The 27,819-nt window shown below is 43.6% G+C and overlaps 1 protein-coding gene across 1 annotated transcript; it reads left to right on the top strand.

Annotated features, from left to right (window-relative positions):
• The first annotated feature begins 1,599 nt into the window (after nt 1–1,599).
• LOC121575545 (carbohydrate sulfotransferase 11) lies at nt 1,600–26,325 on the top strand. Its single transcript, XM_041888715.2, has 3 exons — nt 1,600–2,122; nt 15,265–15,347; nt 24,564–26,325. Exons 1-3 carry the CDS (start codon nt 2,029–2,031, stop codon nt 25,410–25,412), a joined length of 1,026 nt encoding a protein of 341 aa, XP_041744649.1. The 5' UTR covers nt 1,600–2,028; the 3' UTR covers nt 25,413–26,325.
• The last annotated feature ends 1,494 nt before the right edge of the window (nt 26,326–27,819 follow it).

The following is a 27,819-nucleotide window of genomic DNA, read 5'->3' as shown; positions in this document are numbered from 1 at the left end:
TCTGGGGGGAAAGCTACATGAAGGGTAGTCAGAATGAACAAGCATTCTTGGATTTTTTTAAGCACATATGGTTTTGCTATTTCCCAACAAGTCTTTTTTTTTATAGCCACGGATTATTGATTTTGGATAAACAACTTTTCAGCATCTTTCCTAAAAGGCCTTGTTTAGAGCTTTTTGAGAATCTCTCTATCATAGCTTTATTACTCTGTCCTCACATCAACCATGTTTATTGGTTAAGAAATATGACCTTGTATTTCATAATCTCTCCCGTTAAAAAAAAATCCCTTGTAAGTTTCTCATAGCAGTGTTTTCCCAAATGATGGGTTGAGATGCATTTGCCGAGATGCATTTGTGGGTTGCGGCTTTCTCTCCTGGGTCATAGACTACTTTCATAGTAAGTGAAAAAATAAAGGTACGATGAAAACAAAGTTAAGGTATCCTGTGTGCTATAGCTACAGTAGAAGTGGCGTTGTTTTTGTTTACTTGTGGGTTTGTCGACATAAGTTTCCAAAAGGTTTAGGAACAACTGCCTTAGTTTCTCTTTAGTTTCTCGTAACTTTCAAAATGAGTTCAGCGAATCTCCTCAGGTCACCGTCTACCTGCTTTACATTTTAGTCATTTAGCAGATGCTCTTATCCAGAGTGACTTACAGTTAGTGCATTCATCTTAAGATAGCTAGGTGAGACAACCACATATCAGTCATAGTAAGTACATTTTTCCTCAATAAAGAAGTTATCAGCAAAGTCAATGCTAGTAGGAAACGACAAGAGCAAGGTTATTATTTTTGCATTTTTTTTTAAACATGTCTAGTCAAACACAACAGAGTAGTTGGCCTCAGAGCTGACACTGACCACTCACCATTATCTACCTCATAAACTGGCAAGCCTCACACCGTCTCCCTACGCTTCTCTTTACCATGTCCCTCATGTGTACACGCCTCTCCAATGGCCCCACTTCTGACACCAATGTAGCAAATTCAGGTCCAGCAAATGTCATACCAACACCTTAACCGCTAGGTCGCTAGGTGTTGAGGTCGCTACTATATGATCAGCAAACAGATGATTAAATCCCTCTGACAACCACATATCCACTTAAGAATAAGTGTCCCTAATACATTTACAGGTATGCTGTAATTACAGGTAGATTGTTGAATATACAAACCTTTGGTGAGAGGGTAAGGGTTACATATACACATGCTGAAGGTATAAGAGATGTATAAGTAGGCTGCTATGCAACAATTTGTACCTAGACTGTAATTACACTATAACAGTTTATGTAGCTACCGTGTAATAGTAGGTGCTAAAATGCATTATTATCTTACATTTAGTCAGCCACTACTGGTAGATGCAGGGTCAATAAACCCATGCCAAATATTGATTGATTTCTAAAAGGCCTATATAGCCTAAATATTACTGTAATCATAAATGTTATACCAGGCATTGATTTGCATTGATACCAGACTGGTTCATTGAATACGTATGATATTTATTTCCCCAATTCTCCAAGGCTTGGGGGTATATGTAGCCTATGCGTCACCCGTGCCATACATGTTTCTGGAAGGTAAAGAGTTAACAGCAAAGCTAACATTTGGAAAGAATTTAAACTCTGAAGGGTTGCTTAAGGGCATATAAACCCCTTCGTCGTAAGAGAAGTCGATTGCCGTTTTAATTTCTAATAAAGTACTCTCTACCCTGGCTAGTACATTTGTTCAGAACGCGAGCGACTGGCATGGCAAGTTGTGTCTGCAACTAATTATTTGCTAACTTCAAATAACTGTCGCTCCTTTTGCGGTTGGACTGTTGTAACTATTCACCGGCGCAGGACATGCGTGGATGTACATCAAAATGACGAATTACACAAGTAACGTTAACAACCAGCAATTTGACTTGAAGGAGAGATGGTTCTATCTGTACCCGGGCAATGTACTCGAATCTCTAAATCCCTAACGTTACTTGAGCGTCGAATGGTCTTTTTTCGCATGAATCACAAAAGGACTTGGGTCGGCTTTGTCGTTCCTAAAGATTCAGGATGAGAAAACCCAAAGTTAATCGGATGGTTCTTGCGATGTGCTTGGGTTGTTTTATAATGGTTATATTCTATTTTCACAGCAACCTGAAACCAGGTGAGTCAAATATCCTGCTGAGCATTTTACTGTATTAATTACTTTGTCATATTTCAGTACATTGAATGGAATATGCTTGTTTTACATGTGTTTTGCGTACACAGTAACTTTTGAACATCTCTATTTAAAGCTCTTACGTGGCATATTTTAGGAAAAAAAATCCATTGTATTCAGACACTTAATGACTAATATTATAATAATAATAATAATGTCTCCTGTGTTCTACTACAGTGTGAATAGATACCAGGGGCATGTCATATCCGAACCATGCATGATTGCCAAGTAGCCTGCAGCCTTCCATGCCAGCACTTATTCATACATTTCATTATAATGGGTTTAAATGGCTGGATAGAGGTGTACACAATGTACAAAACATTAGGAACACCTCTTTCCATTATGTAGACTGACCAGGTAAATCCAGGTGAAAGCTATGAACCATTGATGTCGGTCCCATGTGGCTCAGTTGGTAGAGCATGGTGCAACGCCAGGGTTGTGGGTTTGATTCCCACAGGGGACCAGTATAAAAATTAATGCACTCACTACTGTAAATCGCTCTTCTCCTAAATGACAAAATGTAATGTCACTTGTTAAATCCACTTCAATCAGTGTAGATGAAGGGGAGGAGAAAGGTTAAATAAGGATTTTTAAGCCTTGAGACATGGATTGTGTATGTGTGCCATTCCGATGGTGAATGGGCAAGACAAAATATTTAAGTGCCTTTGAAAGGGGTATGGTAGTAGGTGCCAGGCACACCGGTTTGAGTGTGTCAAGAACTGCAACGCTGCTGGGTTTTTCACGCTCAACCGTTTCCCATGTGTATCAAGAATGGTCCACCACCTAAAGGACATCCAGCCAACTTGACACAACTGTGGGAAGCATTGGAGTCAACATGGGCCAGCATTCCTGTGGAACGCTTTCAACACCTTGTAGAGTCCATGCCCTTAAGAATTGAGGCTGTTCTGAGGGCAAAAGGGGGTACAACTCAATATTAGGAAGGTGTTCCTAATGTTCTGTACACTCAGTGTGTATGCCCATTTACTTAACAGTAATTTTACTTCAGTGAGAAAGTTTGTCATTTTGCAGACTTGGCCAAGTTGGCCTGACTAGGCCTACACCACACACTATACTACTATAGAAACACATTTCCAAAGCCTTGCTGTCAGTGAGTAAACCACAGAGATGATGTGTTTAAAGTGTGTGTTGTTGTTGTACTCTGTCTCCACTCCACTCTTTCAACAGCTTTCACAAATGTTTTACCTCCTGTCCCACCCTCTTTCTCCGTTTCCCTTTGGGACATGGACCAGAATGGAGGAAAACTTTCATTACCAGCCTGATTGGTTCAGTGTTTCCTCTGCTATGTGGAATAACGTGGTGAGAGTTTGCTGCTGTTTGTGTATTCGTTCACTGTGAGACCCGGTCTTCTCCTCTAGCCCACATTGGTCCCTCTTTGCCCATACAATGGCCTCATTCAGACATGCACAACCATACTAAGTCCATATAGGCCTACAGGGTAACATTTGTGGCTTTTTAAAAATCTTTGAACAGAACGGTCACCTTTGTGGAGCTCTGTAGGTGCATGTTGCTCTACTTATGGCATTGTTTTCAAGAACTTGTTCCATTTATCAAATCAAAGTCCTAAACTTAAAATGTTGTTCAAATTACACCCTTTCTATCTAGAATAATGCCATGAAAGGTTAAGGTCGATCAATATGGGTTTGTCACTACTACATTTATAACCATCATGCATTTTACGGGTGTATCTTATTGTAGGTCTTCAGTATGATATAAAGCACACATGTTTGCATGGATTTCTGTAGCAGGAAACGCCTCTGAGCATTCAGATGTCAGTAGATCTACATGGAAGAGCGCACTTTCATACCAATGCACAGGTCTGGAGAACAAAATCTGCGTACTTAATTAATTTAGATAGGCTTCAAAATGTTGCAGTCGGGCGTGCAGATGAGACTTTGGGAACATTTCCATTTCTAAGTCTGTTTTGTCAGACTCCAGTCTGACGTAATGTTTTTCTATGTTAACAAAGGGAGAGTATCATGTCACACTGCACAGCATTGTTTAACTTACAAAAGGACAGTGCCATTATCTTCCACTTGCTAAGTGGGATTTCTGTGTGCACAGTACTCACTCTCAAATTCAAGAAAGATAATTACATAGACTGTACTCCGTTGCCCTGACCCAGGAGACACAAATTACATTTTTGTGGTGGCCACGCTAAAGTCAACGTGAATTCAACCCAATATGCCCTCTGTGGTTTGCAGCGAAAGCCAGTGGTGGATTTTGAGGGTCTGACCAAAGCCTTGCTGGAACAACACAACTTATGAAATGACGTGAGACAGCATGTGTGGCACTAAAACCTCAATGGAATGTTATATCTAGAACACAGACACACTGTCAGGATGCTTCTGTGGTGTACAAGTCGGATGTATGTTTTACAAGTGGAAGGGAGAGAGAAGACACGCAAGGCTCCAACCAATGATTTCACTGATTTAGTGCTGATCTGAGGCCTGATTGCCCTATCTTGGTCCCAACCATAATCATTGTGGCTGATAAAGGAAACCTGGCCGTAGATCAGTGCTTGGGGCAACTATCAGCTTACACTGTGAAGTTGGTCCCCACCTCATACCTGCCTTGCCTGGGCTTGACTCAAGAGCATTGGGGTCATAAAATACTTGCAGTACCCCAGACTAATACAAATATCCTTAGGCACAAATCTGTACATTGTCTTACCTGTCAGAAGAGTAGGAGCACAAAGTGTCTTGAACTTTGATCTGGGGAATGTTCCAGTTTCTCCTATGTTTGTCACTGTTGTTTGACTTCAGTCTAGTACTATGTGTCCCAGAAGAGATACGGGCTGACTGTCTGTCATGTAGATCTCGATGGTACTCTCAGGTGCCAGGTGGAATTAGTTCTGCCTGAGATTACCGTCAGATCTGTAGCCATCTTGGGATATTGATGACAGTTCAGTTCGGCCCTGCTGTTCCAACCTGTTCTTTTCCCCCTGCCAGTTGCATATTCATGTAGAGCACAGGAGGTTGGTGGCAACTTAATTGGGGAGGACAGGCTCGTGGTAATGGCTGGAGTGGAATCGGTGTAATGGCATCAAACACATGGTTTCCATGTGTTTGATGCTATTCCATTCGTGCCATTCCAGCCATAATTATGAGCCGTCCTCCGCTCAGAAGCCTCCACTTATGTAGACCGAGCTCTCCTGGATTAGATTATTTTGTGATGCCAGAACACGGATTTCTTCGCTCACTCTGGGTTTGTTCATAATTGGCTTCAATTACTTCCAGCTGCTCTCACCATGGAACAAATCCCTATGTAGGATTGGATTATCTTCTCACACACAGAGGACTACTGGGAATGGTAATGGGAATTCTCTCCAGAATTTTGTCTTGTGTAATTTTGATGTACTTCGTCAGCCCTGTGTTCTTGTCTTGACCCCAGTCCCCAGTCACCTAAATGTTAGCTTTTGAAGTTAAAACTGTTCCTAGATCTGTGCTGAAGGTCACCTTATCCCCCCTAGACTGCCCAAGCTGACTCAGCAATTTCGCAGATCACCATTGAGGGCTTTGAGAGGCTTGTTCTCCTCACTAGGCGAAACACTTGACTCCTGATCGGCACATAACAGGCGTAGCATGCCAGCCTGGCACGCAATCAATCAAAGACTTAAACCTTGGTGATGACCCAAAGCACAGCTTGGAAGATGACCCTCCTTGTGGAACACCATGGCCTGCTTTGCTTTTTGGGCTGTGTTCTGCCCTAGCAGCCTTCCTCCCACATCTGCTTACACTCTCCTAAGACTCACTCTCGTTAAAAAGATAACCCCCACCACCCACGCGCCTGTGGATGTGCGCTAACACCCTTCACATACATTGCGGCAGCAGCGGGAATCGGCCTCCACACAGCAGTGTCTCTCTCAGTAAAGCTCCTGTCTTTGGCGGACCTGGAGAGCCCGTGGAGGGGGAGGGGGCCCTTGCTCCCCGAGGGACTTCCACACAGAGCAGCGTTCATGGCAGGGACAGGAGAAACACACATTGGCCTTTCTACATTCTGCATCTCCTAAGCCCTTGATTCTGTACCAGAAAGGGAGAGTGGGAAAGAGAGAGGATCAGCATGGGGTCTAGTCAAGTGTAAACTAATAGGACTTGGTCAGCTCACATTAAATGGGTTTTTGGTTGACTGCTATAAACCCTTGTATAGAGTACCACAGTATGAGTCATAATACCCATAAAACCTAGCGGTCAAACAAGGAAATGGTTCCAATCGTTTTTCCGCCATTCATTTTTCCCATAGGGGATTTTAGAAACACTTAAAATAAGGGCTTTGTTTCGTGTAGGCTTACCCTGGCATGACGTTTTAATAACTTTGTAAATCTCTTTAGGACAAGGTGTATTTACCCCCCAAAAATGAAATGCTAATTAGCTGCTAATGTGGGTATCATAAAGAACTACAAATGCCATGATGATCTGGACGAGACTGCCGAAGAGAAGCAAATCTCTGGATTAACTATCGAATGTTAGCTAAATTTAGTATGAATAAATTGGCAACATTTCTTTAAATTGACAATTCTGTGAACTGTCTTGTGCAAGTTTTAAATTGACAAAATTCCTGTTAGCAAAGGTGTCAGCTAGCGATGACGTGCAGGAGCTTGCAAGGATTTGTGGTCTTGCATGATGTCTGAGAGTAAATAGAGCCAAATATATTGATACAAGTCACCTTGTCCGAGAGACATTTACATGGTTATCAAAATGTCACGCCAGGGTAAGCCTACATGAAACCCAGCCCTTATTTTATGTGTTTCAAAAATTCCCTATGGGAGAAATCAATCGTGGAAAAACGATTGGAACCATTTCACTGTTTGACTGCTAGGTTTTATGGGTATTATGACACCTCCACTGTGGGGCTCTACAAGTCTGTACTGTGGGGCTCTACAAGTCAGTACTTGGGTTACATTTTTTGTCACTTAGCTAGCAGATCTTATTCTGAGCAATAGTCAGTCAACATATACAATGAGCAATTCTTGGGCTTTACTTAGGCCTAGATCTTCAGCAGCTGGCTTGCAAGGCTTGCCAATGCAACAACTTATCTTCCGTAATTGGATGGGAAACTCCTGAACATATTGATCATTAGTTTTCATCCGAATAAATGCTAATTAATCAGAGGAATAGCAAATAGAGTGATTTGTAGATTTTTTTTGTAACTTTCCATGGTTGTAGAATGATAATAACTAGGGTGTGACGATACCAGTATCACATTATTTTTTTCATGGCAAAAATGAAAACACGAAGCACGACCGAACTCTTTGGTCCTTTAAAAACCTACTATTTGTAAAATATTGTGTGCTATAGCTTGGGAAATAAATAAATAGGACTCTGGATGACAACATAATGATGTCTGTTTCCAACATTATGGCTGTTTTCCTAAATAGGTTACATTCGCTTCATGTTTTGTTTCCTTGCCACGAAACTAACAAGTATAGTGATACAGGTATCATCCCAGCCCTAATAATAACAACAGGAAGTTAAGGTACTAAGAGCACATTGATTCAATGTGTCATCTCTGCTTCTTCCTGGAATACAGTAGCTATAGTCACATTCAGCCAGGTCCTGCTTCGTATATTCAAAAATAGTACTGACATTACCTGTACTCCTGGCATTTAATCAGGAAAAAATGAAAAGGTTTGGGAGTGGTCATATTTAAAATGTGTGCTGCCTTGACTCACAGTGGCAATTTCCATAAGGAAGTTGTAATGTGTTTAGAAAGCACTTTGAAATACAGCAATGTACTGTATCACTGTTCACCACAAAATGGCCCCACACCTTGGCACATGCTAGGCAAGGGCCAGGCTGAAGTGACAAAATCGCCCTTTGGGGACCCCTTCTTTCTCTGTTATTGTACCAGTTGGCTCCATTGACAACAGTGGCACTGGCAACACTTTTTTAAAATCTAAGCATCAACATTATTTTTGTCATTGTGATTGGCCCACAAATGGTAAACCTATGTCTGTAGTAACCTTTAAATAGTCTTCTATACTGAAATATTTTTACATTTACATTTTAGTCATTCAGCAGACGCTCTTATCCAGAGCGACTTACAGTTAGTGAGTGCATACATTTTCATACTTTTTTCATACTGGCCCCCCGTGGGAAACGAACCCACAACCCTGGCATTGCATGCGCCATGCTCTACCAACTGAGCTACACAGGGCCCAGAAATATCCCAGAAATATTCCATATGCACAAAAAGCTTATTTCTCTAAATGTTGTGCACTAATTTGTTTACATCCCTGTTAGTGAGCATTTCTCCTTTGCCAAGATAATCCATCCACCTGAAAGGTGTGACATATCAAGAAGCTGCTCAAACAGCCTGATCATTACACAGGTGCACCTTGTGCTGGGGACAAACAAATGCCACTCTAAAATGTGCAGTTTTGTCACACAACACAATACCACAGATGTCTCAAGTTTTGAGGGAGGTGCAGAGAATTGTTGCCAGATAATTGAATGTTCATTTCTCTACCATAAGCTGCCTCCAACGTCGTTTTAGAGAATTTGGCAGTACGTCCAACCGGCCTAACAACCGCGGACCACGTGTAAACACGCCAGCCCAGGACCTCCACATCCGGCTTCTTCACCTGCGGGATCGTTTATATTTTTGTTCAGTATAGTTTCAAGTTTCACGGTCACAAGCGCAAGTACAGTGAAAAACCCAACAATGCAATGATTAATATCAATGTAGTACTAAAAATATCATAAGGTAGAACAAAAACACACAAGAAATGAAAATAAGAAATAAAAAAATAAGAAGAACACGAGAAAGTAAGAAGCTACTGAATGTACAAGGTAAATTGTTCAGCATGGAAAAGGTTGTTTCTCCATACAAATAACATGTCATTTCTATTAGCAAGACATCGGTGCAATAAGCAAGTTTTTTCAAAATATAATATTTTGGCATGCAGATGGCAAATCTAGAGACTTGGTTGAATATGTATAGTTGCATCTATTGCTTCTCACACTCTTTCCCTCCCCCTCCCTCCTGGCAGTGCATAGCTTCTAGGTTATCCCCAGCTACAGTGGGCTACAGTATATATTTCCCACATGCCTTGCTGTGGCATGGAGAGTGTGAGTGGGTTCATTGTTCACAAGCGGCTTGGCACTCAGACTTGCCGAGTCTCACACGGGCGTTGAGCGAGAGACACACATCGTCCGTTTGTCTTTTTCCTTGCCACACACACATACACACACTACATTTCCCCTCTATACTCTATTCATCTCACACAAGTATTATTTAATTGCCTTTATCCTTGGTGGAACTACCATGTAATGCAGAACCAGCCTTGTAGACCACAGTGTCTGTCACGTAACCCTAAAACTGCCCCTGACCCTAACCTTATCCCTAACCTTAACTAAACCCTTAACCATGACCCTAACCGTAACCTATTTTAAAAAATGTTTGAAATTAAATATTGGTTTGCAGGTCAGGAGTGTCCATATAGCATTTCCCCTCCTTGACCCTGCTGCACACGTTGCTTCCTGGCTATATGGTGTAGCTCTACAAAAGGCAGTCTCACCTGACTCATGTCACAGCAGCATCATCAAATTGGATTTAATGCTGCTTAGCCTGATGGGTATTTATAGAGCTTGGAGTTCAACAGCGTTATAAATATTGTGATGGCATGCTATTGGTTGATTGGATTGGGCTCAGACAAGATTAAGGTTGCTATCAGTGCGAGTCCATTCGATGTGATAGCATGAATGCTAACAACACTAACGTTGTCCTTAGCCATTCTTTTTGCTAAATCTTATTTGGCATTTTACATCAGGACTCCTAGAGTATATACCGTGCAAACGCACAAAGCACCTATTCTTAACTCTCCCTCATCCTTGTTGCAGGGAAAGCTTTGATTGCGTAGCAGTCTTACTCTGCTGGATTCCTGAGGCACCCAGCCCTTCATCTTCTGTCTCTGTGTGTGTGTGTGTTTAAATTAATCCACACTACAGTTAAGTATCACTTTCCTCCCTCTTTTAGAATGTATGCCTTTTGGGTTAATCCAGCCACTGCACATTGAGTTGTGTCATTTACAGACATGGGGCGCCTGGTTTCAAGTTTTAATGTCACATGCACAAGTACAGTGAAATGCCTTTCTTGCAAGTTCCAAACCCAACATTGCAGTAATCAATATTAATGTATCACTAAAAATAACATAAGGTAGAACAAAATCACACAATAAATACAAATAAGAAATAAGAACACAAGAAAGTAAGAAGCTATATACAGGGTCACTTCCAATACCATATTTACAATGTGCAGGGATACTGGAGTGATAGAGGTAGATACTGTATGTATAGGGGTAAGGTGACTAGGCATCAGGATATATGATAAACAGAGTAGCAGCAGCGTAAATTATGATTGTATGTTAGTGTAGTTAGTATAAATGTGTGTGCATGTTATGTGTGTGTTGGTGTCAGTGTGCGTGAGTGTGTAGAGTCCTGTGAGTGTCCACAGAGACAGTCCAAAATAAAAAATTAAATACAAGGGTCAAGTCAGAGCCCGTTTAGCCATTCTGGTATCAGAGCCCGTTTAGCCATTCTGGTATCTATTTAGCAGTCTTATGGCTTGGGGATAGAAGCTGTTAGTTCAGGAGCCTGTTGGTGTCAGACTTCATGCACAGGTACAGCTTGCCGTGCGGAAGCAGAGAGAACAGTCTATAACTTGGGTGGCTGGAGTCTTTATCGATTTTCCGGGATTTCCTTTCACACCGCTTGGTATAGAGGTCCTGGATGGCAGGGAGCTCGGCCCCAGTGATGTACTGGGCTGTCCGCACCACCCTCTGAAGTACCATGCGATCGAGGGCGGTGCAGTTGCCATACCAAGAAGTGATGCAAACAGTCAAGATTCTCTCAATGGTGCAGCTATATAACTATATAATTTGAGGGCCCATGCCAAACCTTTTCAACCTCCTGAGGGAGAAGAGGCGCTGTCGCGCCTTCTTCACGACTGTGCACGTGTGAGTGGACCATTTTAAGTCCTTAGTGATTTGGACACCGAGGAACTTGAAGCTCTCGAACCGCTCCACTTTAAGGAGCAGTTCTCTCTCTGTGGGTCTAACCCCAAGAAGTTCTGGAAAACGGTGAAAGACCTGGAGAATAAACCCTCCTCCTCACAGCTGCCCATGTCCCTTAATGTAGATGATGTGGTTGGAGCTCATTAATGGTGTGGCTGAGCTCATTAATCACCACTTCATTAAGTCAGGATTCCTATTTGACTCAGCCATGCCTCCTTGCCCATCCAACACTTCCTCATCTCCCAGCCCTTCTAACCCTGATGCTCCTCCCTCTTTTTCCCCTGACCCGCTAAACAGCTTCTCCCTGCAGGCGGTCACTGAGTCTGAGGTGCTAAAGGAGCTCCTTAAAGTTGACCCTAAAAAAACATCTGGGTCAGATGGTTTAGATCCTTTCTTCTTTAAGGTTGCAGCCCCTATCATCGCCGAGCAAATCTCTCACGTGTTTTAACCTGTCTCTCCTCCCTGTTGAGGTTCCCAGTGCTTGGAAGGCAGCCACGGTGCGTCCTTTATTTAAAGGGGGAGATCAAGCTGATCCTAACTGTTATAGGCCAATTTCTATCGTGCCCTGTTTATCAAAAGTGTTGGAAAAACTTGTCAATAATCAACTGACTGGCTTTATTGACGTCTATAGTATTCTCTCTAGTATGCAATCTGGTTTCCGCTCAGGTTATGGGTGTGTCACTGCAAACTTAAAGGTCCTAAATTATGTCACCACTGCACTTGACTCTAAGCAATATTGTGCCGCTATCTTTATTGACCTGGCCAAAGCTTTCTCTGCCCTTAACCTTGTTCTGAACACCTCCAAAACAAAGGTCATGGGGTTCGGTAAGAAGAATGTCTCGACCTTTTTGCCTTTCATGCTGTTGTCTGTGCCTAACAATATTTGTACCATGTTTGTGCTGCTGCCATGTTGTGTTGCTGCCATGTTATGTTGTTGTCATGTTGTGTTGCTACCATTGTTGGGTTGTTGGGTTGCTGCCATGTTGTGTTGTCTTTGGTCTCTCTTTTGTCGTGATGTGTGTTTTGTCCTACTTGTCTTTTTCTTTCTCCCTCGTCCCCACAGGAGGCCTTTTGCCTCTTGGTAGGCCATCATTGTAAATACGAATGTTATCTTAATTGACTTGCCTAGTTAAATACAAATCAAATAAATAAACATACCACAATGTATGTTTACATTTTCTCTGTGTGATGTTGGTTAGGGCCAAAGCAAATTTCATGATATGTAGACTTGTAGAGGACAGGTTGTGTTCTATAAGCATCTAAGGACAGACGGCATATTCTTTCGAATCAATATATTGCACCCCGACCCTCTCTCTTTTTCCCCAACTTACACTCAGGGGACCATGCATGAGGCCACAAATTGCCTATTGACAGAACATCCAGTTACAATAACACTATGTCTGGCATGAGCTAAAGGTTTACCTGAACTCTGAACCTAACTGTTTGGTAAGTGGGAATGCCCTCCGTAACATTGTCCCTTGGGGAGAAAGCTGAGGATAGCATAGGTGAAACTCCACATGTGTGTAACACTAGCAGAAGTGGACAAAGCGAGGTTGGCATTTTAGGAATGCGAGTCCTATTTAATTAGATCCGTAAAGTAGGAGAGATAAAACTGAGGCCCTCTCCTCGGGTTTCTCCGCAGTGCATGGCTACAGGAGAAGGGCGATTTCCTGAATGAGGGACTTGTTTTTGTTGTTGTTGTTGTCTCTCATCGCTTCATCATTTTGGACATTATTGCTCTTGGAATTGTTTCTGCTCAAGCCCCTACCATAATCTGAGTTTTCTGTTTAACTTTATTTGAGTGTGATGACCATGTCTCAGCTACTCCATCAACATTGATAATACATATGGTTTTAACCGTTGCTGATACAGTATGTACAGTAGATAAGCAGCTTTCTTCTTTAAGGTTGTAGCCCCTATCATCGCAGAGCCAATCTCTCACCTTTTTAACCTGTCTCTTATCTCTGGGGAGGTTCCCAGTGCTTGGAAGGCAGCCATGTTGCGTCCTTTATTTAAAGGGGGAGATCCTAACTGTTATAGGCCAATTTCTATCTTGCCCTGTTGTCATTGCTCCTCTGTAATGATCTACAACCTCTTCATCGTCTTTCACAGTAGCTATTACATCCCAGTCAAGGCAGAAGTGGCTCATGCAATAACTGCCTTTCAATAACTTGTATGTGAAAGTTAAAGCAAAGCTTTTAAAGTTACCTCTTAAAACGGGTGAAATGCATAGTCATTTGCATCGGGTTAGTCTCACGTTACCATACTCCCAAGCCTGGAATCGAGGCTAGCGTTGGGTCAACATATAGATGCCACTTAAAATTGTGATGCCAGGTCTTAAACCAGTTCTTTTCTATTAAAGAATACAAATTGTAAATTCTCTCAGTAAAGAAAAACTGACCAAATATAGAAAATACTGGTTTCCCAAGCGTCAAACACTGCATGTGTCAGCGTCTTTAAAAGAGTATGACATAAAATCACATCAAGTTTTGCAGTCAGCGTAAAGTGGACTAAGAAAATTCAGGCAATACAAATGTAAGACAGTCGTAACTTCGCAGGTAAAAGTCAAAGTCTCCTCTATTCCTTTTGACAGGTTTGATAAGTGCCTCTAGCTTTACTCTAGAGTTGAAACATGGCAGATCACTGTCAGAAGAGGCCCTCTCTTTGCCTTTGAACTTGACAGAGACTGACTGCTTTTACAGTCTTAACAGGGCTGAGTTAGTACCATTCATATTGACTTGAACAGTGGTGGTCATTAAAGCAGGGGATAAGATATTAAGATCAGGTGTACTGAAAGCAGGTGTACTGGTCTAACGAGCTGGGAATGATTGTGTAAAATGTAATCTGTGTATATGTAGCCCTATACCTTGATGCAAGGATTTAGAACACACCAAATGGCCTTTATACTGCTAGAAGAGAAGTGTTTCCTGAAAACGTTATGGCCCGGTTACAGTATGTGCTTCAGCTGTTTGCAGTGTCCGATGCGAAGGTTTCTTGTCAACCCACACTGTCTGACAAATGTGACATTGTTTTACCATCTAACTCAAACACAGTCAATAGCATGTTTGCACTGCCAACCCATTTTTTTTTATAGAACATCACATGAGCAACAGCATAAGAAACAGTGGCTACAACAACAACAGTCTAGACAACAACAATCTAAATGCCAGTCACGTTTCTTAAAGGAACTCTAAAGTAGTCCCAGAGGCTTCCTACCTCTGTTTATCCTCCATCAGCCCTCTTGGTTTTCTCTGATTGCTATGCAACTTTTTCCCCCTCGTACTTCCTTCCCCCTCCTCCGCTCCCATAAAGGAGTGCCGTTTTCAGTAGTGTTGCTGCGTTGTATGTTTAGGAGAGAGCTACAGTAAAAAGGTACAGTAGTAGTCTGAATGGATGCACAGTCCTTTTTGAGGCCTGGTTTTACATAAAAGGACTCTCTCTCTTCTCTGTGGGCTTCTATGACAACCCCTAGGTAAGGGTTGGATGGAATGTCGTTTGGGTGTGTACTAGTGTGTTAGTGTTTAACGACCCTCGGGTGTGTAGTAGTGTGTACAATATGTAATAAATTACACATGGGTGAGTTTCTCTTTCTGGTCTCTCCTGTGACTCAATTGGACTTGTCTTGTGACTTCTTTCTATTAGGCTATATAAAAGTCTCTGGTTGTGGTTGCATTCATACCTTTACATTTAACATGGTTCATGATTATCTCTCTTGCCCTTTTTTAGGAAGTTGCACATTTTCACTAACACACTAACTAAACTATGGCACGGACGTAAAGAACATTTTGCCCGAGTTTCAACTAAGCTGGGTCAGAGTGGTCGCTTATGAAGTATTGGACTCAACATTAAAACGAACATGACGTTTGTGTTTAGATTGAATGTTCAGTAATAACTTGCCATACCTGATAATTTGCCACACTGGCATAACATGGGAGTGTGTGGATACCAATTCAGAATGCAGCAGAGATGGCTAGTGGCCACTGATGGTCTTGAGTGTGTACTATAGGTAATCTGCCTGTGCTGACCTTGATGTGTATACCTGTGTGTGTTTTCTCAGCCTCAGCGCAGGGCAGTAGGAGGAGCAGCGGCCAGGGAAAGTCAGGGAGAAGTCCACTCCAGATGCTCTATGACAGTGACCAGGTAAGTCCCGCCCACCATCAGGTAGCGTTCACATCATTGGCTGATGAATATATAGCTACATGAATGTTGATGACCACTGAACTTGTTTTGGTCATGTTTTGGTCAAGTCTACAATCCCGCCATATTTCCCACCCCTACCGTTGACCTACTGTGTCACTGTGAAGGGTTGTAGACTTTGGCTACCGAACTTCGACTTACCTCATGAAAAATGGTTGTGCGCGGACAGATGACATTTTGCATTAATATATGCGTGAACTGTTCCATGTTTCATTCCGTCTCTGATGTGAGCGGTTTGTCTGTAAAATCAGATTTAGATGAAATCATAATTATTAAGCCCACATTGCACTACAGATGTACCTTAAGCTCCAATTGTCGGGTGTCTTGCAATCTGTACATCTCAAGCCTTTGAAACTATCTGCTGTAGTTACCGGTGACAGTCAGTGATTGACACAGGTGCGACCCTTGACCTTTTTTTGTTTGTTTACTGTCTAGTACAGCTCTTTTGAAGTTAGTCATCAGACAAAAGTTGAAACGTCTGCATTTAATTTAGCCGCAGACTGAAGTTTTTTGAAGATGATTCATTCCCAGCCCTGACTTGGCGCTTCCAGACTGCAGTCAGACGTTGATTAGCAAAATAAAATGATTTTGGACGGACGCTTAGGATGGAAAAAGATTAGTTATAATGCAAAGGGCATTCGCTCATTTATTTTAGCCTGCCTACTCGGGTGTTGGTGGGCATAAAACCGTCTTGTTAAAAAGAAAATAACTGACATTGTAACTTTGCTACCATCTGTCTCTATCTCCCCCCTCTTGCTCTCCCTCCCTCTTTTGGCTTGTCATAACACTGTTGAAAAAAAGTCCAGACAGTGGTAGAGTGCAGTATAAAGTTGCAGTATAAGTAGTTAGGGATTAACATGGGTAACTGGCATCCCGGGACTGTCCCAGGAACAATCTTCAAATTTCCTGAAAAAATTGAATGGGAAGACCCGAGAAATTACAAAAAATGGCCCCAATGTTGCACTAATGCAATTCCACAAAATACACAACATGCGCAGCAGCAGTTTAGCAAAAAATTAAATGGCACATTATCCAAACAGGTTGTCGCATGGAAGCCTTAAGCATAGTGTATTTACTTCACACAAATTCACCATAAATTCAAAGCACACGCATATTTGATACTGTCGGACTGCACACGCGACCTGAATGTAGTTGATAAACCCTACAGGAAATCCCTTCAGTATAGACTATAAAATAACGTGTGCCTCTTTGAGCCTTCATTGTGACTCTTCAGACATAGGCATCTCTGTCTGTTAACAATTCAGAGGCATGAGGGAAAATTCTAACTTCTCTTGTCCTGCAGCCTAGGCTATTTTCCTATCCAGTCCCAGTCCCAATGCCACTGAACCCCTGTCAGGCATCAGTGTGTAGCGGTAGGACGGAGTCAGCCGCAGGACACAGAGATAGTAGACAACGTACTTTACTCGTGAAATTAAATTAACATAATCTCCACGCAGGGAGGACAAATCCCGCTCACCAGTCTATGACACCAAACATAGAACAAACACGCACACAACACAGTGGGAGCCAGAGGGTTAAATAGGGAACAAATCAGAACATAATGGGAACCAGGTGTGTACAATAAAGACAAAACAAGTAGAACACAGAAACATAGATCGGTGGCAGCTAGTACTCCGGTGACGACGAACGCCGAATCCTGCCCGTGCAAGGATGAGGGGCAGCCTCGCCTGAATTCGTGACAGTACCTTCCCACATCCTGGTTTACTCTTTCCACCTGCCCATTACTCTCGGGGTGAAACCCTGAGGTCAGGCTGACCGAGACCCCCAGACGTTCCATGAACGCCCTCCAGACCCTTGAGGTGAACTGGGAACCTCGATCAGACACTATATCCTCAGGTACCCCGTAGTGCCAGAAGACGTGTGTAAACAGGGCCTCCGCAGTCTGTAGGGCTGTAGGGAGACCGGGCAAAGGAATGAGACGGCAGGACTTAGAAAACCGATCCACAACGACCAGGATCGTGGTGTTCCCTTGTGACGGGGGAAGGTCCGTAACGAAATCCACCGATAGGTGTGACCACGGCCGTTGTGGAACGGGTAGGGGTTGTAATTTCCCTCTGGCAGGTGTCTAGGTGCCTTGCACTGAGCGCACACGAGCAGGAGGAAACATAAACCCTCACGTCCTTAGCTAAAGTGGGCCACCAGTACTTCCCACTAAGACAGTGCACTGTCCGACCAATGCCAGGATGACCAGAGGAGGGTGACATGTGAGCCCAATAGATCAATCGATCGCAGACATCTAACGGAACGTACATACAACCCTCTGGACACTGGGGGGGACTGGGCTCCGTACGTAACGCCCGCTCGATGTCCGCGTCAACCTCCCATACCACCGGTGCCACCAGACAAGAAGACGTAAGTATGGGAGTGGGCTCCATGGACCTCTCCTCTGTGTCATACAGCCGGGACAGAGCGTCTGCCTTAACGTTCTGGGAACCTGGTCTGTAAGAAAGGGTGAACACAAAACGGGTGAAAAACATGGCCCACCTTGCCTGGCGAGTGTTCAGTCTCCTCGCCGCCCGGATGTACTCCAGATTGCGGTGGTCAGTCAAAATGAGGAAAGGGTGTTTAGCCCCCTCAAGCCAATGCCTCCACGCTTTCAGAGCCTGGACAACAGCTAACAGCTCCCGGTCCCCCACCTCATAGTTGCGCTCCGCCGGGCTGAACTTCTTCGAAAAGAAAGCACGGGGCGGAGCTTTGGTGGCGTACCTGAGCGCTGAGACAGTACAGCTCCTATCCCAGCCTCAGATGTGTCCACCTCTACTGTGAATGCCAAGGAGGGATCTGGATGAGCCAGCACAGGAGCCGAGGTAAACAGGGCCTTCAGGTGACCAACAGCCCTGTCCGCCTCAGCTGACCACCGCAGTCGCACCGGTCCCCCCTTCAGCAAGGAGGTAATGGGAGCCGCTACCTGACCAAAGCCCCGGATAAACCTCCGGTAGTAGTGGGCAAACCCTAAGAATCGCTGCACCTCCTTAACCGTGCTTGGAGTCGGCCAATTACGCACGGCCGAAATGTGGTCATTCTCCATCTCCACCCCTGACGCATACAGGCAGTACCCTAGCAAGGAGACGGACTGTTGAAAGAACAGACATTTCTCCGCCTTGACGTACAGGTCATGTTCCAACAGTCGACCAAGCACCTTGCGCACCAGGGACACATGCTCGGCTCGTGTAGCGGAGTATATGAGAATGTCATCTATATACACCACTACACCCTGTCCGTGCAGGTCCCTGAAAATCTAATCGACAAAGGATTGGAAGACTGATGGAGCATTCATCAACCCGTACGGCATGACGAGGTACTCATAGTGCCCAGAGGTGGTACTAAATGCCGTCTTCCACTCATCCCCCTCCCGGGTACGCACCAGGTTGTTCGCGCTCCTGAGATCCAATTTGGTGAAGAAGCGCGCCCCGTGCAATGACTCCGTCACACTAGCAATGAGAGGTAGTGGATAACTGTACTTAACAGTGATCTGATTGAGACTGTGGTAGTCAATGCACGGGCGTAAACCTCCATCCTTCTTCACAAAAAATTAACTTGAGGAGGCAGGTGAAGTGGACGGCCGAATGTATCCCTTTCCCAGAGATTCGGAGACATATGTTTCCATAGCCGCCGTCTCCTCCTGTGACAGAGGATACACGTGACTCCGGGGAAGTGCAGCGCCTACCTTATCGCACAATCCCCCTGTCGATGGGGTGGTAATTGAGTCGCCTTTATTTTTTACAGAAGACGAGAGCCAAATCAGCATATTCGGGGGGAATGTGCATAGTGGAGACCTGGTTCGGACTTTCCACCGTAGTTGCACCTATGGAAACACCTACACACCTCCCCGAGCACTGACTTGACCATCCCTTGAGAGCCCTCTGTTGCCATGAAATAGTGGGGTCATGAGAGGTTAACCAGGGAAGCCCCAACACCACTGGAAACGCAGGAGAATCGATCAGAAAGAGACTAATTCTCTCCTCATGACCCTCCTGCGTTTTCATCCAAAGTGGAGCTGTGACCTCCCTAATCAGGCCTGACCCTAAAGGGCGACTATCTAAGGCATGTACAGGAAAGGGCACATCAACAGGAACAATAGGAATCCCTACTCTACGGGCAAATATACGATCAATAAAGTTCCCAGCTGCGCCTGAATCTACGTGCGCCTTATGCTGGGAATGCGGGGAAAACTCAGGAAATGTTATGTCAATACACATGTGCGCAACAGGGAGCTCTGGGTGAGTCGGGTGCCTACTCACCTGGGATGGTCCACCAGTGCTCTGCCTGCTGCCTCGACTCCCTGAGGAACCTCCCCAGCACCAACCAGCAGTGTGTCCTCTGCGGCCACAGTTGGTGCAGGAAACGGCCCCCCTTCCGGTCTCCCTTAGAGCAGCACCTCCGAGCTCCATCGGTGTAGGGTCGGAGGTGCTGGGGGATGGAATGGACAGACCCCGATCCGGACGTCCACGTGTGGCCAACAGGTTATCCAGCCGTATCAATAAATCCACCAGCTGGGCCAGGTTAAGGGTGGTGTCCCTGCAGGCCAGCTCCTGACGAACGTCCTCCCGTAGGCTGCATCGGTAGTGGTCAATCAGGGCCCTCTCATTCCATCCCGTGCTGGCTGCCAGGGTCCTGAAGTCCAGTGCGAAGTCCTGAGCGCTCCTCTTCCCCTGTCTGAGGTGGAACAGACGTTCCCCCGCCACTCTCCCCTCCGGTGGATGATCAAATACCGCCCAGAAGCGGCGGGTGAAATCTTCATAGCGCACTCGAGCGCTCTCCCTGACAGACAGGAGATGAGGGTGGACACGCTCTCATATCCCGAGGGAGCCGGGTGGATGGTCGCCAGGTAGAGATCTACCTGGAGCAGAAACCCCTGGCACCCGGCAGCTGTACCATCATATGCCCTCGGGAGCGAGAGCCGAATCCCACTGGACCCAGGTGACGAAGGGGTGGACAGCGGTGTGGGTTGCAGTGTAGTTGAAGGAGGTGTAGGAAAACCCCCTCTCTCCCATCGCTCCATAGTGTTCAACACGCGATCCATGGCTGTGCTGAGAGTCTGTATCATGGTCGCTTGCTGCTGGACGCGTTCCTCCACTGATCCTGAAGGAAAAATGTACCTGCTGACTCCATTTGAGGTGCGTGTTTCTGTCAGGCGTCAGGGTGTAGCGGTAGGACGGAGTCAGGCGCAGGACACAGAGCTAGTAGACAACGTACTTTACTCGTGAAAATAAATTAACGTAATCTCTACGCAGGGAGGAGATTGAACTCTGTGCTCTTGCTATACTCTGAGGAAACGTTTTTGAATTTAGGCAGGCAGCAAGCAAAACTTGCAGAAGATTTTAACACATTTTATTCTGATTTGTCTAACACTTTTGGAACACTAAAGGGTATAATTACTTTATACAGGAAGTTTAACTTAAGCAAAGGTTGCATGGAGGTTGCCCTTGCATGCTTAAGTTACCCTTATATGCTGACTACACTGGCCATGCACGTACGTCCGCATGCGTCATCACATGCATTTTGTCCATCCATACCAGACGCGATCATGACGCGCAGGTTAAAATATCTAAACCAACTGTGAACCAACTATATTAATTTGGGGTCATGTCAAACACACATGGAACATTCATGGACATTTATCTAGCTTGCTATTGCTAACTTATTTGTCCTGGGAGATGAATATTGGGTTTTTATTTTACCCATGCTATTTTTAACCCGAAGTCATACACAATCATATGTTTCTCTACTCCAACTATTAAAACCCTCTATAGTGTAAGCCCAGCCTAAGCCCTGTCTAAGCCCAAATATTGGATTGAATTTGGCTTTACTGCTATTAGCCAATAGAAATGCATTGAATAACAGATTCACTACATGGAACCACAGATAGTCCCCCCCCAAAATCTAAAGGAAGTTTGTTCTGAAGTGTTTGTCCTACATCTGAGAGATATAAGAAAGAGCAGGAAACTATTTTTTTATATATTTTTTTACATGTATTTATCCCCTTATTTTAGACACTAACCTATCTCCATATATACTTCCATTCATTTTTTAAACTGTTACCGGGACCTTCAGACGACTCTTGTGAGCCTTGTGGGCGTTAATTAGATGTAATTATTATGTTAATTAGATTTCCGCGGTAGGCCAAGGGTTAACACTAGAAAAGCTGAGCATTTAGCAACCCCGTTCTTAGCCAATGCATTCTAACAGTCTAATAAATACATTTTATATATGCCATTGCAAAAAATTATAATTTGGTTGTGTTTATTAAGGTTTTAGGTAGGCCTACCATTAGAATACGAACATTTTATTATTTTCATTAGTTTATGTTACTGTAGGCTACATGTAAAAATGAAAAATGACATAACACCACAATTCAAGTATACACCATCCCAAAGAAATGCATCATTATTTCGTTAACGCAGGTATTTAGAAACATAAAAAATAAAAATAAAGATTGTCATTCAAAAGAACAGAATATCATATTTAAAGTTGTATTATGTTACTAGTCTGTGTTTAGTACCCTATGGCTATGCTGCGGCAAGTGCTCACATGTAGAACGCATGGAATAGCGGCTGTATTATTCTACAAAAAAGTGATATTTTGAAATAGAGCCCATGCCCTAATTTTTAAGTTGTTTGGCAAATGTATGTGTTTTAGAAACCTTAGAACCTGCTCTTTCCTCTAGCTTATGAAATCAATATGTCTTACCTGCATAAAATATTATTTGAAAAAGTTGCTTTTTGGTAAGCTCTGTTCCCTTCTTTGTCAATTACCAACGCTGCACTGCAGTCTCTTCATTCACAAGGCAATTGATAATATTGTCGCCCATCAGACTATTATCGATTGAATCTTGTATTTAGGCTTAATCTATTATTATAAGCCCAGATTTGAAATTTGTTTTGAGATAGTTTAGGTGTAGTTTCGATGGACCATTGTCAGATGGCAGCCAACTGGTGAAGGAAGGGCAGGGTGGGGGGGAAATTACATGTCCTCCTAAAACTGCTTATAACACAAACTCTGTTTGTGATATCGAAATTCTAACAATGACAGTGTGTTAAATAGACTTATTTAGGAAAATGACTTTGAAAATGGCAATTAAAATGTTAAATTCAAAGGACCACAAAATGAGGCTCTCTGAATTTTTAGTAATATATCTATGCTCCTGAAAATCAATGAGAAGATGGGAGAGGCGGGATTTGTAGCGCGTCATGTGTGTCAAATAGAACCAAGTTGTATTTTAGCGCTTGGCTATGCAGACGCTCCTTCACGTGTGTGAGCAGTGTGGGTGAAATTATTGAATAATATATACATGTATGTGTAAATGTATTTTGCAATGCTCGCACACGCAACGTGGCCGGTGTGGTTTGCGTGTTGAATCTACTTGAGGTCAATCATAGCCGACAGGGTAAGAGTATGTACCATAAAAATACATATTACACCACAAATTAAACTCAAGATTATCATATAAGATAGTCTTTACACTGTCATTGATAATGAATGACATTGATAAGCAATTACTTACCTGGTGTCTCACTGATGACAAAGATAAAGTAATAGTTTTACTTGATACCTTCTGCTTGACAAAATTGTGTTTGATAGAAAGATAGAACTTCCCAGCTACACAATGAGTGAAGGCTAAGAGTTGGCATCGGTGTGTGGCCTGCTTGAGTGTGTCCTTGATCTTTCAGTGTAAACAGTGTCTTCTCAAACCAGCTCAGAGGACCACACATGCCACCAGACACAGAGGCAAACTGAGAGCCTCTGCATTTGGCTGAGTAAATGGAAGGAGTAAATACAGGTTTTATACAGGAAGGAAGCCAAGTTGAACTGGTTGACCTGTAGTGTTGGTATTGGTGGTGTGTTGATGGGAGAGGTTTAAATATGATTATGACATCCAGCTACAGTGTGTGTGTACGTGGGAGAGAAATGGGTCATTAAAACTCAACTATCAACTCTCATATTTAACGAACAATAAGATAATTTAGAGAAGCTGTCATTTAGAGTCATTCAGCACGAACATACTCTTGTCTCAGTTCCAGATTCCCTAATGCACACATTTTCATCTTATTTTCTACCTCTCCACATACTCTCAATTTTCTGGAGATTAACTCCATTCTTGGACAGATTATGCTCATTATGGTTAATCTCCCAGACATTTATACTATTACATAAGCACATAGCTAACTCCTTTTCAGAATGAATTTTCTGTGGGGGTAAGGACAAGGTGTAGAATGAATTATATGAAGTGACGTTGGAATGCGAGGAGCGTTTCTGCCCATGCAAGTAACTTCCTAATGTCAATAGACTGAGGAGGTCCAAGCATTACTTTTGAAAGGGTGTTTTTTTTCTCATATTCGGGTTGAAAAAGGCCCCATACAGAAACAACCCCTAGCCCCTACAAGGCACTTGTGTATATCTGAAAGGATTTGATGGGTATAAGCAATATGTTAAAAAAATCCATCCATCTAGCCTCTCTGATTCAGAGGGGTTGGGTTAAATGCAGAAGACACATTTCAGTTGAATGCATGCAGTTGTGCAACTGACTAGGTATCCCCTTTCCCCTTCATTTTTACATTTTACATTTGAGTCATTTAGCATACGCTCTTATCCAGAGTGACTTACAGTTAGTGCATTCATCTTAAGATATGTAGGTGAGACAACCACATGTCATAGTAAGTACATTTCTCCTCAATAAACTATCTGCAAAGCCAGTGCTACTAAGAAAATACACGTGCAAATTGTTCGTTTGAGAAAGGCAAGGGTGTTATAATACTTTTTTGGATTAATCAAGATATGGGCAAGGTGGCGCTACAACAACATTGCTTGTACCTATCCAATTATTTTGGATGTACTTGAAGTGTGTTTGGGCTAGAGGTTGTTTTGGGGCCAGTTTCCTGTCTCTCATTCTGCAATCTGATGAGTGTTGAAACTTGTTAATGTGTTACATGTTGAAATATGCCAATGTGTTCAGTAACATGGATAAAAAGTGCATCCCCCAGCCATAACCACTTGCCATCTCACTTTCTACTCACCTCAAGGAAACAAACAATGATTAAACGACACAAGACATTTACCATAACTTCAGACAAATTCAAGCTGTTTTTTTATGTCACTGTCTGGAATACTCACTGAATCCTCTCCTGTCTTCTCCTGTAGCTGGAGCAGTCGGCAGTGCAGGTGACCCACCAGGGTCGGCGGGAGCTGCTGGAAGATGCCTGCCACTCGTACACGCTCAAGCGCCGCGTGCTCATCCCTGAGGACCTCAAGCACGTCATTGTGGATGACCAGCATGGCCTGCTCTACTGCTACGTGCCCAAGGTGGCCTGCACCAACTGGAAGCGAGTCCTCATGGTCCTGACAGGCGCCGCTGGCCCCCACCGCGACCCCCTCGCCATTCCCGCCAACGAGGCCCACGTGCCGGGCAACCTACGCACCCTCTCTGAGTACTCCACCTCCCAGATCAACCAGCGGCTGCGCTCCTACCTGAAGTTTGTGTTTGTGCGCGAGCCCTTTGAGCGGCTCGTCTCGGCCTACCGCAACAAGTTCACACGCAGCTACAACACGGCCTTCCACAAGCGCTACGGCACCAAGATCATCCGCCGGCACCGGCCTGATCCGCAGGCCAAGGCGCTGGAGCGGGGCGATGACGTCTCCTTCGAGGAATTTGTGTACTACCTGGTGGACCCGGCCACGCAGCGTGAGGAGCCCTTCAACGAGCACTGGGAGCGGGTGCACTCACTGTGCCACCCCTGCCTCATCCACTACGATGTGGTGGGCAAGTACGAGACGCTGGAGCAGGACTCCCGCTACGTGCTGCAGCTGGCCGGGGTGAAGGGCCAGGTGACCTTCCCCACCTCAGCCAAGAACACCAGGACTACGGGAGACATGGCCGCCCAGTTCTTCCACAACATCAGCCCCTTCTACCAGAAGAAGCTGTACAACCTGTACCGCATGGACTTCCTGCTGTTCAACTACTCCACGCCAGAGTACCTGAAGTTTCCATGAAGTCACTTTTCTTAGGAGTAGGCTTTGTTTGAACCGTCTGTAATGCAGTTGTAAGCATGACGTTGTGCCCAGCCCCCACTAGCTTATTGCTTGTGTCGTGGCAGCTTGAAGTGGTCAAATATCATACAGCTGATGTCAGCTGTTCGTATGGCTTTTAACAGCTGTTGCTTATAACAACATTTGGTATAACCTATGACAGAGGGTTCAAGATAATTGTTACAGACAATTTTAGCATGGATCCCGGGACTCTCCAAAGCACAATAATGCTCGTTACTGAGAGAACTAACCTGGTGAACTCTAAGCAACTAACTAAAGATATCTTTCATATCAAAGGTAAGAGTGGCTTTAAGATGAGACGTCCTCACAACTAGGAATGGACACTTTCTCAAGATGGAGAAGTTGACTACACTAGGCAAATGATCTTGTACTGTAACAATGAGCCACTGGAGATTGAACTGTTGCCTTTATATGTGCAAAATGCACCTATAGTGCACATTAACTCAAAATGACCAAACTCTATGACACCACCAACAAACTTTTTTTTTTTTTCAAAGTTTCTATTGTCACAAACAATGTTCCATTCTACAGTCAGACTAAGAGGAACACAAGCTGTCTGAAAGTAATAGTTATCTCATAGGGGTGCTGAAAGTCTTCATATTAGTGCCTTTGAGTACGAGCCTTATGACTCAAAGGTGTATGACATCCTTTGGAAATGTGACTGACATCAGTGTCTTCTTTGTACTGTAGAGAGTGTCTCTGGTGTGTACAGAGCATGGCATTGACTCTCATTGGACAGTTTATTTATTGTGATATTTGTGTATCAATGTCAACAAACTGCAGTTAGATAACACTGAGACATTTGGAATAACTACCATAACTTCAGACATATTCAAATAAACACATTTAAGCAGTTTTTGTGTGTCCGTATCTGGAATGCTGCCATACCAGTCAACATAAAGGGTAAGAATCCAGCTGTGCAATATGTTGAATGTACTGTGTGAATGTTTGAAGAATAGAGGTAAAATCATGCTGTTTTATAGTTGCTGTGAAAGAAAGTATGGGAAGAGAGCACTTCTACTGCACTCTAAACCGAGTTGTGTCCAATGTTATGTAAGATGAACTGTCATGATAGGCATTATTATTACCAGTCTTTATGTCAATACTCTTAACATTGTTGTAGTATCAACAGTGACACCCCTGGAGGCTTGGAGCCCTGTCTGATAAAGTATACCTACAGCCCGCACCAACTGTATTATTTTAGCCGTCTTATGCCACGATTTTGCCGTCCCAGACTAAATGTCCACGTCGTGGGCAAATTCTTAGGTCGTAAATGATTGTTGGACGTCATGGCTCGTTCAATGTGACTGGGTCTGCCAATTAAGTACCGCTACATGCGGTCGTAGGCTCCGACACAGTCCTGGCAGTGTCAGATTTTTTTTTGCCTTCATCGTGTAGTTTGGCTGGTGTTACGAGACGATCCCGGTGACTGACCAATAGGAACACGGCCAATGACGCCATGCTGGCGCTCCCATACTGCTCTCGTTCCCAGCCACGAATGGTCCATACCATTTCTTCTTCTCTTTTTCTTGGGTTTCTCGAGACAAAACACCGCCAACATCACAGCAACAGCTTGTTGTTGTTCTTTTGATGCAACGCTTGACACGCCCAGTTGATGTAGCCTACGTCTGTTGACGTAGCCTCGCAAGCCAATCGCAGAATGTGACGACAGAACTGAAGCAAATCTACAATCTGGCCAGGTTGATATCAAGGTTTTAATTTGGTCACATCGCACAGTGTGACATGTAATAATCGTAAAAGACAATCCGAAGTACAGTGTGGGAAATCAAATCAAATCAAATTGTATTTGTCACATGCGCCGAATACAACAGTGAAATGCTTACTTACAAGCCCTTAACCAACAATGCAGTTTTAAGAAAAATAAGTGTTAAGAAAGTATTTACTAAAATAAACAGAAGTAAAATATTAAAATAGAAATGCATTAAGAGAAGGGATAGTACCTAGAAATTACATTTGTTGGCAGTGGCTAGTTTAACAAAACCAAAGTGTGGACTCCTTGTCCATAAACTGCTTTCAAGGTAAAGAAACAAATATCTAAATATGTAATCTCGCCAAAATATCCCTTTTAATAGAGATATATGTAATATTTTTGTATTGTAATTTCAGAAAATGTCCTTAATATACTGTATCTACAACAGTAATAGTGGAATGATAGTGTTTCACAATATTTTTTCCACCAAATGTTTTATTGGGCCCACACAAAATTGCATTCTAATGGTGCAGCCCTCTTATTGGTCAACAAAAGATTCAACAACAGCCCCAGTCAATTTGACAACAAGAGCCAGTCCTTCTTTTGTTGACCAATAAGAGGGCTGCACCATTAGAATGC

This window comes from Coregonus clupeaformis, chromosome 10, assembly GCF_020615455.1.
Source record: "Coregonus clupeaformis isolate EN_2021a chromosome 10, ASM2061545v1, whole genome shotgun sequence".
NCBI classification, from domain to species: domain Eukaryota; kingdom Metazoa; phylum Chordata; class Actinopteri; order Salmoniformes; family Salmonidae; genus Coregonus; species Coregonus clupeaformis.
This window is presented reverse-complemented; position numbering and strand designations above follow the sequence as displayed.

What these genes read in the sequence shown, in the direction of transcription:
- LOC121575545 (XM_041888715.2), top strand. Translation starts at nt 2,029, where the DNA reads ATGAGAAAACCCAAAGTTAATCGGATGGTTCTTGCGATGTGCTTGGGT. An exon ending in TCACAGCAACCTGAAACCAG is followed by an intron (nt 2,123 to 15,264) that starts GTGAGTCAAATA and finishes GTGTTTTCTCAG; the next exon opens with CCTCAGCGCAGGGCAGTAGG. An exon ending in TGCTCTATGACAGTGACCAG is followed by an intron (nt 15,348 to 24,563) that starts GTAAGTCCCGCC and finishes CTTCTCCTGTAG; the next exon opens with CTGGAGCAGTCGGCAGTGCA.